Source organism: Melopsittacus undulatus, chromosome 5, assembly GCF_012275295.1.
Source record: "Melopsittacus undulatus isolate bMelUnd1 chromosome 5, bMelUnd1.mat.Z, whole genome shotgun sequence".
NCBI classification, from domain to species: Eukaryota; Metazoa; Chordata; class Aves; order Psittaciformes; family Psittaculidae; genus Melopsittacus; species Melopsittacus undulatus.
This window is the reverse complement of record NC_047531.1, coordinates 51,459,239-51,473,628: the sequence shown is the minus strand read 5'-3', so window position 1 is coordinate 51,473,628 and position 14,390 is coordinate 51,459,239. Positions and strand designations below refer to the sequence as shown.

The window sequence follows — 14,390 nt, the reverse complement described above, 5'->3', positions numbered from 1 at the left end:
AGAAGGCTTGTGCCAGCAGCCGCAACCTGTTCTCAGTTATTGCGTTACTGTGCAATTGTGCTGCTGCTGCACTGGCCCATGCATCGTGAAGTGGCGGGTCCCCAAGCGTGATGGAGCTTGTGCTTCCTATGTAAAGAAGGAACAACTAATGGAGTGTGTTTGTTCTGAAAGCCGGTGGCAGGACATCAGTGAGAAGTGTTGTTGGGAAGGAGTTAAAAGAAGAGAAAATCAAGAATTCAGGGCACTATTCAAGGACAGGGGACAGTTCTGGTACACATCAGGGAAGCCTGCCAGGAAACTGTACAGATTTGTCTCTTTTGAGAGCTGAAGCTGCAGAGAGCTATTAGCAAAGACAGGATCAGTCTCCTCTCACTGGTCTCTGCATATAGGATGTGGACCACACTTGCTTGAGAGCATGAAAACAGACACAGAAAAGTTACAAATTAACTTTTTTTATAGTTACTTTAGCCACTAGCTCTGTCTTGAAGACTTCTTGCTGTCTAGCTCCATGCTACAGGCTGTAGACATGCAGCTGCCAGAGATGATGTTCAAAATCCACCCCTGCCTCTGCCTGCAATCCCTCCAACTTCTCTCCCCCCTCTAGGACTGCTAGTCTTAAACAAAATGCACAGGGAGAGCTGGATGCTGGCTGTACTGGGATGCAGTAAGGCTTTGCCAGCCACAACCATCCTGATGTGGGCAAGCACAGTGACCTGTGCTGTGTGCTGGGCAGGGGAAAAAGCATGATGGCACTAACACAGTGCTGGGAGCACAAACAGCAGCATCGTGCCTGATCAAGGGGACAAATAAGTAGGGTGGAAAACCAGAAGTGGGCTCTGGAGGTGCTAAGCTTTCTGCTGGGGACAGTCCCTCTAGTAGCTGGAGCAGTCACACGGCCCGATCTGAAGAGCATTAGATAAGCAGCTGTGCGTGAGAGGAATAGCTCTCTGCTGGGAGAGAGACACACAGCCGCTCAGAGATCAGATGTGACTACAATGCATTACAAAGAAGCTGTGTTTTTCCATTCAGGAAACTGGAATTGGGTACAGATTTGTTTATCAGACCAGCTGCTCAGCCGGTACTGAGTGAGGCCCACGGACACCAGATGCCACCAGCATCAATCAGAGCTCCTTGCCATCAGAGCAGCAGCTAGCATTTCTCACCGCATGAGACAGGCAGATATATCAACAGGCAGACTACTTCTGTTCTATTAAATAAATAAAAATCTATGCAAGTGAGGAGCATTTCTCAGAAACAGCTTCAATTCCCTTGTGGAAGTGATACTGAACAAAACATCAGCAGAAATCACAAGAGAGGCAGCCCATGAAATGGGAATTCACATAGCAGGGGCAGCACAGAATCTGGTAGCAAAGCTCCTCCTGAACAATCCCTCCCACAGATTGTGTGGTGACCCCAACAAGAACACCTCAAGAAGAAAGAGGGAGCCAGAGGTCCTGAGATCTTTCAGGATCCTGCTGTCTTCGGGATGTTTCAGGCCTTACTCTCACTCCTTCTAGCCCCATGTAACAGTACACCTGAGGAGATCTCAAAATGGCAGGGCATGCAAACCTCCTTCACTCACTGACTTCTTGCACAAGCAATAGGTGTTTACAACTGTGCCTGCAGATTGCTTCTTGCTTTGCCATTGTTTTTTTCTCCCCTACAATTCTCCTTTCCTACCAAGCAAGAGAGCCCATGTAGGTTGTTACAACATGCTGCAACAAAGATAGGTCTGATGTTTCAGACAGCCCTCTAACAAAGACTGTTATTGGGAAGGGGTAGGACATGTTAGCTAATGGAAATCATTCAGCCTGCAAGTTGTGTTTCAATCCATCTTCACCAGATAAGCACAAGAGGCAGCTGCCAAAAAAAGGCCACTGCACCAACAATCTTACTCCAGTAATGCCACAGATTGACATAGACCTTGAAGTCTGCTGGTACGTGCCTATGAACACACTGTCACTAATGAAGGCATGGCAGATAACCAATCCTGAGTCAGAGGCATGAGTTTTGACTTGTAAGTTACCTTTTCCAGGCTGCACAACTTAATACTAAGTAAGTGCAGATTCACTGAAGCCAGCACAAGGAGGAATGGGAATGAGCTGCTCCTCCTTTTTGAGGAGCTGGGGTTCCACTTGAGAACATGTGTGCAATTGGTGCTACCCATTCTTGTTTGTAATTTTTTCCCTAGGAAGAACCATGCTTTCTTTACATGTGAGTGCATTTTGGACAATTGTGCCAACAAATGCTGCTGACAAGGAATGGTTCTTGTCTGTGGGGCCCCTGGCTCTGCCCCCTACATCCCTCTTTTAACTTAAGAGCAGAGGGGCAGCTCATGAAACAGAAGGGTGTGAACTCAAAGGATGAAAGGTATCTCTTGGCATCATGCTATCCACCAGCGCAGCTGCTGGCTACAAACTACCACTGAGACCACAAGTTCAAGGGGATGCAGGAAGGTTATTACCTATTCCTTCTCAGCAGAGGCCTGACACAGCTTCCCTTGAGGCTTCCCACTGATTCCAATAGAGAAGCAGAAGGAAAGAAGGTCTTTCCAGAGACTTTTGCAATTCTTGACACAGCCTCTGAGCTGAACAATGAACTGAGGTTTGGACATTTTGGAGAAAGCTGGAGACTGTTCTATGGCTGCCCAAGTCTCCAACCTGCACCACAGAAGGCCCTCAGACAAAGCTACTCTCCTCAGCCTCCAAGAGCTGAACAACACAAATAACACCTGCCAAGCTTGGTGCTTCAGAGCTCCTTACCTGTGCGAGGAGTCCTGGCTGGATCTGAAGAGGCTGGGCCCCAGGAGCCTGAGTGACAATGGGAACAGCATTCTCCATCCGAACTGAATACCCAGCATGCTTTGAAGGGGAGGCTTGTAACCCTGTTCCACCAGCACAGGAGGTACAGCATTAGCCATCATCAAAATCACTAGGAATGCAGGTTTGCTTTTCAGAGGTGCCTAAAGGCACTTGCTGATGCCAACTTCAATTGCAGTGTTCAGCCCCTCTGAAAAATTGGGCTCTCGGAGCCCCACATATTTTACCCCACCCAAAGATACCCATTAAGTGTTCATAAATTTGATACATGTATAAGGGGGAGGAAAAGACATTTTCAAAGATATTAAGGGATTTACTGAGTTCACATTTTTAGGGTATCTCAAATAAGTGGGAGACATCTCAATACAGTGTCTACAGGGAAAAAAGAAGAGAGGGGAAGGAATGACTTCTCTTTCCTCACATTCTCTGGTTTGACAACAGAAAATGGTCCTTGCCAGCCAAAACCCACTGCTATGCAAAAATACTCTCTTTTGAACAAAGCAGGATGGGAATCCAGGACTACGTGGTCCCTCAGCCTTGAACAGGACAGGTGATTTTCTCTTGCAAAGGTTCTCAGGGCTCTTATTTAAAAGGCTCCGATTTGACCATTTAATCTATAACAGCCCAAACTCCAATTACTGCTGACTCAGCCACACAAACATTAGCCTAACTATGCTGGAGAAAACTTCCCCCTCCACACCACCTTAGTACGTGGTAGGGTACCTCTGCTACCTCCTCTGCTTTAGAACTTTCTCAAGACAGTGAGTGGAAGGTGTTAGCTTACATATTCTAGCAATACATTTCTGAAGTCAAACCCTTGAGATGCATTTTAACTATGTAGAAAAGGTCTAGCTGAACTCCACTAGTTCAAAAGAGCTTTGATAATCCTGCAGAACATTAACAAGTGCCTAGAGACTGCTCCACAGACAGGCTTGTAGAAATGAAGAGCAGAAGTTGCACCAGCTGAACTGAGGTCTATTTAGACCAGCTCCTACAGGCACCTGGCTAGTTCTTCCAAATTGCTACAGCATGTAGAGTCAAGAGAAAGACAAGTGGCTACATCTCATCTTCACCCAAGCTGTCTGATGCTGTGGTGCCTGCTACCAGTATACACAGGCAGAGCTATCTGAAGCAGGGCAAACCTTCAACTCCACCAGCACCACACTCCCTGCTGAATTAACCTCCTGAGTCCTCCTTTTAACAACTACATCGCTGAGAAGTGATGAACCCATTATTTATATACTGATCTATCATTGTTGTAGGGAAGAGTTTTCAAGTTAGCCAAAGTGAGGCAGAACAGCCTCAAACTCTGTTCAGGGCAAAGGATGACAAGTATCCCATGCCCTTCCCCAGCTCCATCTCAGAGCCTGCCCTATTGTTTTAGACCACCCTCATGATGCTGAGACCTCCTTTAGACCTCCAACTCATGATGAAGGTGCCTGCAAGACCCTCCACTGTTGCAAACATTTCCGTCTGCAATAACCTCGTTGCTCCGATTTACTAGGCCAGCACTGCTATTGTATGCCCTGCACAAAGGAAGCTTGCTTCCAACAAGAGCTAGCTGGAACACTGCAGTGGGGAGGGAGCAGGTCTTGGCTAGCCTGTTACCTACCTTGGAAGCCTGGTGGGCAGACGATGAGAGCTTGCTGTAAGGGGTCAGGCCGGGCACAGATCTGCGCTGTTCCTGTCTGCAGGGGCATGCTCCGCTGGGCCACCGCAGCCATGGATGCCGCTGAGGGCTGGTAGAGTGCAGATTGGTAATTTAGTATGGAGACCTCGGGGTTGGCTAAGGAAATAGTGGCACTGGAGGAGGTGGGAGCCAGGTTGGTGGTCTAAAGGAATGACGGGAATTAAAACAAAAACAAACAAAAATGAGGGAGATGGGTACACCAGAAGAAGCAAAATCCAAAGGTAAAATAAAAAAAGTAAAATAGTGCACAATAAAGTAAAAAAAACCAAACAAAACAACCAAACAAAACAGACTAAAATAAAAAACAGAAAACCAAAGAAGGGGTAGAACTGGACACCAAGGAGCAAAGAGGTAAGGGTAGTGACAGGGGAAGGAACACAGTCTGCCTCAATGACCACAGCTGCACCATGCAATGGGATCTCCAGCCACATGGCACTGCTGTTAACTGCTCAAAGACAGCACGTTCTCCAAAGCACAACTATAGCTCAATTTATCACCCATTTGGCTCTGATTTCCAGCATGATGAAGATGGGTTCAGAGAATGCTACTGTCTCCAAATCACATTGTTCACTCATCATGCACGTAGCTCTAGAAGCAGATCACATTTCTTAAGTAACAGAAACTCAGAACCTCCATGCCATGTGAAGCCTTGTCCTGAGAGGAGAGACTCATTCCAGCCTTTCCTCTACCTTGTATCTAAGATGGCACATGCCCTTATGTTTTGAACTTGACGGAATCAGAAGGCACAACAGGAGGTAATAATACTACTTTCAAAGTTCACTACTTTAAAATCTCAGAGCAGAAACTCCAGCGAGGGATGTTGCAAAGCCATAAAAATCAGCTCAGGGTTCTGCAAAACATCTAGAAATCTGAGGGTGACTTGTTTCTCATGAGGACTGAGTCTGTAACCGTTGCAGACAAACAACCCCTAAACAGCTCTGCCACTGCTCTATAAAAATATGTCCTTAGCATTCATGTCTGGGCAGCTAGGCTCTACCTGACCAAAGCCCACCTTTCCCCTCCATGCAAACGCACCAGCACCACTGCTGGAGACTGGTCAAATAACACTTTCTCATGGTGAATGTATGAACCCAGGATGAGGCTTTGATCAGGGCTGCAGAAGGCAGCAGGCCAAGCATTTCACACTGACCTGGTTGCCACTGGGCCAGAGAAGGGTGACCATGCTGCACTGCCACAGCCACAACCATAGCCACAAGGGATGTGATGGTGAAACATTTCTTCTTCTTCCTCTTCCCCCCTCTGTGCAGAGGCAGAGAAGTGCAATTTGTTCCCCTGTGCAACATACTGAGCAGCAACCACAACAGCTCACACACTCCTCATCTCAGGAGTCTTAACTGTAAGGAGGCAATCCTGATATGCTTTGCAAAGATAGGGAGCACCAGAGAGCCAAGATGAGTTGTATGTTGAACAGAATGGTGAAAGGTTTAGAGCTTGTTCAAATTACAACACCCTTCCTGGAAATGTTTCTACCACTTCTTCTAGGAACACTGGAGATACCAGTTCTGCTCACAACACACACCCCTTATGAGAATTCAGATTACCATGGACCTCCTCAGCCAACAACTGATCTCAACATCAAGTGAGTAGCAAGGAAACAAAAGCAAGTCTGCATTTCCTACTAGGAACTGTGGTACAAATGGTGCCTCTGCCCAGCAGCTGGGGCCTAGGGAAGCATGTAGCATGCATTTCTTTAGTCAGCATCTCAGATACAGCCAAGAAAGGAAACCAGTGTTTGTAACTAATATCCTATCACACCAAGCCATGATCTATCTCCATTTGCATCTGCTTAATGAATTGCTCCAAAAGACTTTCTGTGATTACATGCATTGAGAACTGAGTCATGAAGTCTGGTTTTCTGAGTGACACAGGAACACCCTGTATACCTAGACATACTCCTCTAGCTGCCTTGCTTTCCATCACTGTTTCTGCAATGCCACCTGCAATCTCTGGAATGAATCCTGAGCAGCCTGTTCCCAAAATGCTTAAAAGACGGTAGCTATTTCTTGAGCTTCAGTCTCCTATACTGCTGTCACTGGTCCCTGGAGAGTTTCCCTTCATTGCTGTAATACAGTACCACAGTAAACAACTTAGCCCACCAGTCACATGAAATCTGTCCACCCAGCACCCCCCAACACTGGGGTATCTAAAACTAATACAAGAGTCCAAAGCATGACTACAAAGCCAGAGCCCACCAATGCGAAGTGCAATGGGTTTGGCGTGGGGGTATGTGCACAGGGTTCCCATATCAACTGCGACATGTGGAGTAAAACCAATGAGAGATAAGAATACACATAACCACCAAACTCTTCTTTCCTCTTGATTGGTTACAGTGCTGTGTCTGTCACAGAAGGATTTAAACTCTTTTTACTTCAATTCCAATTTGAAGAAGTGCTGTTAAGATCACAGATGTGACCCAGGGAGTACAGTTCTGCCTCCTGCATTAAGGGACTAAGGAGCTTTTCCCCATAGCAACTTCCCAAGTAAGCAGGATTTATCACCCTCAACAACAACATAAACAATGAAGGCAACATTTCACCACTGCACAAACTGTCACAAGATTACTGCTTGCCTGAAGAAAAGAGAATGAGGAAGAGCACAGAAGTAAGCCCCAGAATGAGGAAGAGCAGAAGGAGAGTTAAAGAGTATCATATTTTTGCTGGCATGTTAAATGGGATGCTACTTTGCTTTTTTGCCTTCTAGACCTCACTGACCTAAGTATTAAAGCACTGTCTGCTTCTGATTGATGCCCTTACCTGGTTGTGGACTGTGTTCAGCTGGTTGTTAAAAGTCATGGTCAAGTTGGTCGATGTACTTGGGGCTACATGGGTGATGAATGGTGTCTTGCTCTGGTTCACTGTGTCATACATATTCACCCGCCGCTTGCAAATCTCCATGTTCTGGAAGCAGGACTTGACACTGTGTAAGGAGGGGACAGAAAATCAACTGACCAACCAACACAGGTTAACAGTTCCTTAAAGCGCCCTGCATTAGGTATCCACATCAGGCTTGGCATTTTCTAGGCTCTTAAAAACCTCTGCTATTTTATGCAGGTCTCTCTTAACCAGCACGAGTCAGACTAACCCTGTACTGAAGAGAGCTTAAATGGGTGTCAAGATAACAGTGGCTGCTCTGGCACTCCTGGGTGCCCCCATGGGTCTGAGCACTGCAGCGTAAGACAATTAAAGCAAGCAAATTTGTTGCTCTTTAGGTGGCAGGGCAAGAAATACAAAGCAGCTGTTTTAAAAGACTGAAAGACACTGAGAGCAAGAAAGATAGATACTGTTTCTTTCTTATGATTGAGCCTCATGCTTTCTGCCTCAGTGCAAGCCTAAGGGTAGTTCTAAAAGTCTTTTGCAAGGATGAATTTTACTGATTTTGGTCACTGAGACCCCTGAAAAATCTTACTTGTTCCTTTTAAAAAGTTCACTGAGAGCAGAGTCCAGCCAAGGGGATAAAACATTGCCCCTGTCTGCCTAAACACTTTCTTAGATACTTATCTTAAAGCACATTAGCTGTCCTCCTGCAGTCAATGGGACGATTCATATCACAAAAGGTTATGCCAAATCAGATTCATCAATGTCCTGAGGGAATCAGGTTCTGAGGTTATCTCAGTCTGAGAATTTCATCTCTGAGGGAAAGATTACAGCTTCTTCCTCTACACAGCCTTTCCTTTAAATGTTATTGATATAGCAGTGGAAATTTTGAGAAGTGTAATATTTTGTATCCCCAGTAAAAGAGATGAGATACTCTCCGCATTGCTAGAGCACTCTAGGTGTCTGGTACATGGAACTGCTGGTATTTCATTTTTATAATTGGGATCAGAAGTATACAGAGGTTTAAGAGTTAACAACATAGCAATCTTGTGCAAAAGTGTCTTTTTCATAAAATCTCATTTTTTCCAAGGTGTAAAAACCAATCCAGGTTTTCCACAATCCTTCCATAATAATTGTTCTTACAAATGAGACCTCAAAAGCAGAAATGCATTTATTTCCATTATTCCAACCCAGAAAACAGAAAATGAAGCCGTGAAAACCAGCTGTAGCTGTAAAAATTCAGCTGTATGCATAATTTATTTTCTAACAATCTGTTAAGAAGTAGGGGAGATAAACACACCCTCACGTAATTTTTAATAAAATGCCCCTTCAAAAGGAAGAAGCTTATATGATCCCTATTGGTCAGAAAGAGGATCTAAATCTTTTTATCCCTGTCTTGTATCTTACTCACATGGTTACCTTTCTTCTCTTACTGGTAACAGCTTGATAAGTGGATCTGTGGCATAAAGATCTGCAGCCAAGACAGGCTCCGGACACTGCATAGTTGCTCATTCATTTAAAAAACTATGAAACACCTCTAAGTCCTAGAACATTTAGAAAAATGTAACACTTATTATATAAACATAGAAGACTATAGGGTTGCATTTTCCCAATCAACTAAAGCCTATAATCCTCTGTGCAATAAGGCCGAAAGCACTGGAAAGAGTATATGTTCTGTATAAACTGTGTCTTACCAAACAGTTTTATATAACAAGGTATAATCTCTACTAATGTAATACTATGTTCTCTGTCTTTACTTGAAAAAAAGGGGAAAACCAGAAGCCAGAGCCAGAGCAAACTGGATAGAAAGGCTGAGAAGTACCAAACAATATAAGAGCCAGGCAGTTTAATATGTGAAATGGGGAGCTAAACTTCTGTTGCTCTTTGCTTGTTTTGCTTAATTAAGCAAAACAGCCCCTCTCAAGCATGCCACAGCAGAGATTTCTTCCAGAAGCTGCACCTTCCATATATTCTCACATTCTTTCCTGCCTGATTTACTTTCAGGAGAGATTACAACTCCTGCATCTCTCGAGGCTTTGAAGCTTCTATTCTCAAAACCACAGGCAATCACAGACAAAATTTCCATCAACTTGCCATGCTGGCTACAGCTTGTTGCTCTCTTTACCAATCACTGCTTCCAACATGGAAGGGCTGTGCAGGGTTATGTACCCGGCTGCTGCAGCATTTAGTATTCACAGATCTGAAGCTGAATTTTTTATTTGGGTAAAATTCTCACTGCTGTTGCCCCCAGTGATGTTTTCAGCCTTTCTGGGGCTTTCCTGAGCAGCCACAAGCGAGCACTTCAAAAATGAAGATGCGATTATGGTCTGTTGCACTAGCGGAAAGATTTGTGATGGCAATGCACTATGCGACAAATCTATCTTACACATCAGCTCTTGCACAGTAAGAAGGACTGTGGCAAATTAAGAGATTTTTGTATGTGATACTAACATTGTTAGAAAATACTGTCATTTTTTAAATTTATGAATGTTTTAATATAAAACTTATTTTCTCTCTGTTTAGCACAACAATCTCCCATCTTGTTTTCATTACATTTATCACTTACTATCTATGTATAGGTAACAATGCTCAAAGGTGTCTGTGCAGGGTTAAGTCTAGGTCTACATAGACTGTGTATCCACTACCTTATGGTAAGCAGCTGCTCTTATCTTGTGATAAATATTAACAAAAAGACAGCTACAGCTCTGTCACAGAGGGAATAGCACCTTAAATGAACCTGAAATACCACATGTAAGAGCACACATACAGGCAGAAGAGGTGACACAGCAACCTGTTGCTCTGCAGCAACCACACAACATACTCTATGGTTTTTTGAGGAGTCCCTTTTATTTTCATATTTGAGCTCCTCACAGTCTTTAAACGCCCATACACATGGCACCCAGTGAAGTACAGTGCTGTGCCAGTAACTGTTTCCTGACGAGGTGGACAGCCTGCAAAAGCACCTTGAACTGCAAAGTGCTGTAAAGCAGGATATTCAAAGCTAGGTGTTCTGAAGGCTTTGAGAAGCTCCCACTACACGTTTGCCCTCACTTACACCAGAGAAGCTTGACCTTATGTGAAGTGCCCAGGGGAAAAGAAAGCAATATGCTGGCTGCATGTTTCCTGAGTTTTAGCTGCTGTGCTCCGTGACACAGCCTTAGGAGAAGGGGGTGTCAGGCGTGACACTTTATCACATCTCCATTGGGCAGTGAAGCCCATCTCTGTTCCACTCAAATGTGTCAGCTGAGTTCAGAGCGTGGCGTTTAATGCTACATAGGCAAGCAACAACAAAGCTGAGAACTGAGCTCCTTGTCCTGTTGCCTGTGCCTGTAAACCAGCCTGCTGTAGAAAAACCTCTTCCTTCGAAAAACAAACAGCCCCAAACTGACCCCTGAAAGATGGGAAGGTTCTGGGAGAAAGGGTTGGCTCCCCACTGCAGATAAGGTTGATTACTGCAGTAACAACCAAGACTATATTACTCTAAGATATACTGATACCTCCAGCACTAATTGCATAATTTCTGCTGCATTTTAATGCAAACATATGTAATTATTGAATATTTACATAATGAATGTAGCACTCTCTGCAGTGTTTTAAATGCCAAGCACCTACAACACAATTCTCACAACCTTAAGAGGTGGCAATCCTCTTATTTTTCAACCAGAAAAAGACTAAAACCTAGGGGTTACGCATCTTAATAATGCCCCTCGGGTACATTTGTTCTCCACCACAATCAGCTTCTCCTCTTCACCCCTCAATTCTAAGCCCAAGCGAAAAAAAAGCTACATACTGTGTGCTGTGCGGGAAATCGAGCAAGTGCGTCATGGTGACAAAGGGGTGGTTCAGAGTTTCAATGGGTGTTATTCTCTTATCTGCATCTATCGTCAACATCTTCTTTAACAGATCTATAAACTCCCGCCGGTCCGCCTTTTCCACCAACATATCACTTCCTTCCAAATCTGTTGTCATGTTCACCTAGAGGAGGGAGGACAAGGGTGAGGGCTACAGGGAAAGAGCAGATGGTCAGGTCTCCATCGAACTGTGTTTACTCCTTGCTGGAGCACATGCCCTGCAAGTCCCGCTGTCTGAAGGGATAGTTGTTCAAGTCACACAGCAGACTCTGTGGTAGCTAGTCATCTGGCTTGTGCATGTCAGATCTCTAGACAGTCTGTTAAGTGTTCAGCTCGCTTGGGTCAGTGGCTAATGAAACACTTAGTCACCCTCCAGTGAAGATGAACAGCTTCCATGTGGTAGCAGGCAAGCTCTGATAATCAGTGTATTTATCATATAAAGGACTGTGCTACCAGATCCTTAACAATGTGTCCTGTAAGCAAAAAAATGTATAAAATAAATAAAAATTGCCAGTAGTTTTATCAGAAACATCCTATTCATGGATAAAGTGCCAGGGATAAAACACAATGGTATGCTATTTTATCCATTTATACAGTCTCCTGTGATCTCAGTCTTCCATTTTTGCATATTAGCTTGTGAATGCTACAGTATCGAGACTGTACTAGCACAAACTCCAGCACTGTGCTAGCCTTGTGTGCTGGTGTTGTGACAATTTTGTGTACTAGTTCATTTGTTAGCACAGACTCCAGTCGCAGGGGTGGTTATGCTGGAATTAACTTTCACAACCATATGGAATTGACACAGTGAATTAGTACTCCCTGTTCCCCCACCCAGCCATGTTTTACAGAGAGCACATTCTTCTGCAGCATGGTGATTATTTCCAATGTCACTGTTACAAATGGAAATACTAAACACAGAGAACAACTTGCCAGTGGTCACACAGAGGAGCACTAAAGAGGCAAGAGAAAACACCCAGAGATGTGACTCTGTCATTTTCCAAGGATATTTTCCTGCAGCACATCAAGCCTCATGCACAGCTTTCCTTACAAAGCAACACCGAATGAGTTGATTTGGTAGGCATAATCCTGGTATTTTTCAGGAGCTGTCATAGGAACAGGATACACAGAGAGATCATGTAGTGCCCCTTTGATAGCATTGCCCCAAAGCGTGAGACAGTGCTGCTGGTTACTCACCAATGCTCTTACCTGTGCCATATCATCCAAACAGTTGAAAATATACTTTCTTGCTTCCTTCGACTTAATCCCTGTCTCTGCCTCATGATCATCTGGTGTCTGTTTAGAACAGGAGACAGGCATTGACCAGAACTGCCCTGCAATCAGCTGTGGGTTACACGCCACTTCCCGTTTGTGCCTTAACCTGTCCTCATCAGAGACCACTGTATTATCGTGCTTGCATCACCAGATAACATTTACACTATCTCTGCTACGGTTATATGACAGCTTGTGTGTCACAAGGTGATTTATCCCTTCTTTGTCACTTCAGAGGATCCTCACAATGGCAGTGAGAATCTCAGGGGTCTTACACCCACCCCAGCATGATGCTCAGCATCCCATCCTTACAGCCAGAAGTCCAATGACCTCTCTTCTTGGGAAGTGAATGCAACCAGATATGCTGGTACAAGAGACTCAGGGCTCACTTGCATTACTAGTGAGTTAGATATTAGAGTGAAGTCTGCCTAGGGCATGTTTCATTTAAACTACACATCAATTCATTGACTACTTAGAAGGAGATTTGCAGGTCAATTCCAGACTTAAATTTCCCACAAGGCAGTGCCAAGCAGGTGGGCTAAAGGCTGCAGACTCTGGGGATGGCAGTTTTACCTGGGGCTATACCCACTCCAATGTCTGTGCTGCACTGCAAAAAGCAGAGACCTAGGCTCTGGGGTGACCTGAACATTTCCTCACTTCCAGCCAACAACTGCAAGGTAAAAGAAACAAGGGAATATCTTCCTACCTTCAGTCTCCACAAAGGATATGGTGAGTCTGTATCCCTGTTGAAAAACCTCGTAGTCTTTGTCCCTGCACTTAATAAATACTCTGCCGGTAAGCCCTGTGTCTGTGAAATATAGCGAATCTGTAAGAGAAGGATGAGAGGTCACTGTTCATCCTGTGAATATCTCTGTAGATCTTCATTGGAAGGAGGGCAGGAGGCATTTAAAACAATAGAACAAAGAAAGGATCATAGAATCATAGAATAGTTAGGATTGGAAAGGACCTCAAGATCATCCAGTTCCAACCCCCCTGTCATGGGCAGGGACACCTTACACTAAACCATATCACCCAAGGCTTCATCCAACCTGGTCTTGAACACACCCAGGGATGGAGCATTCACTACCTCCCTGGGCAACCCATTCCAGTACCTCACCACCCTCACAGTAAAGAATTTCTGCCTTATATCCAGTCTAAACCTCTGCTGTTTAAGTTTCAACCCATTACCCCTTGTCCTATCACTACAGTCTCTAATGAATAGTCCCTCACCAGCATCCCTGTAGGCCCCCTTCAGATACTGGAAGGCTGCTATGAGGTCTCCACGCAGCCTTCTCTTCTCCAGGCTGAACAGCCCCAACTTTCTCAGCCTGTCTTCATATGGGAGGTGCTCCAGCCCCCTGATCATCCTCGTGGCCCTCCTCTGGACTTGTTCTAATAGTTCCATGTCCTTTTTATGTTGAGGACACCAGAACTGCACACAATACTCCAAGTGAGGTCTCACGAGAGCAGAGTAGAGGGGCAGGATCACCTCCTTTGACCTGCTGGTCATGCTGCTCTTGATGCAGCCCAGGATACAGTTGGCTTTCTGGGCTGTGAGCGCACACTGCTGGCTCATGTTCATTTTCTCATTGACTAACACCCCCAAGTCCTTCTCCACAGGACTACCATGAATTTCCTTTTTGCCCAACCTGTAGCTGTGCCTGGGATTGCTCCCACCCAGGTGTAGGACCTTGCACTTGTCATGGTTAAACTTCATGAGGTTGGCATCAGCCCACCTCACAAGTGTGTCAAGGTCCCTCTGAATGGCATTTGTTCCCTCTAGCGTATCAACAGAACCACACAGCTTGGTGTCATTGGCAAACTTGCTGAGGGCACACTCAATTCCATTGTCCATGTCAGCGACAAAAATATTAAACAAGACCGGTCCCAACACCGATCCCTGAGGGACACCACTCGTTACTGTCTC

General features: G+C 44.9%; 1 protein-coding gene across 3 annotated transcripts in view; it reads right to left on the bottom strand.

The window, feature by feature from the left end:
• Positions 1 to 14,390, bottom strand: part of HIPK2 (homeodomain interacting protein kinase 2) — a 135,023-nt gene that overhangs the window by 18,560 nt on the left and 102,073 nt on the right. For 2 of the 3 annotated variants that reach the window (XM_034063364.1, XM_005150452.4), the window contains exons 4-9: positions 13,170 to 13,289; positions 12,401 to 12,487; positions 11,134 to 11,318; positions 7,284 to 7,446; positions 4,432 to 4,651; positions 2,763 to 2,884 (exon numbers count right to left, since the gene is read on the bottom strand). In XM_034063364.1, coding sequence (XP_033919255.1) covers positions 2,763 to 2,884; positions 4,432 to 4,651; positions 7,284 to 7,446; positions 11,134 to 11,318; positions 12,401 to 12,487; positions 13,170 to 13,289 — 897 coding nt within the window. The remainder of the gene's footprint in view (positions 1 to 2,762; positions 2,885 to 4,431; positions 4,652 to 7,283; positions 7,447 to 11,133; positions 11,319 to 12,400; positions 12,488 to 13,169; positions 13,290 to 14,390) is intronic. The other variant, XM_034063365.1, reaches the window with a different exon arrangement.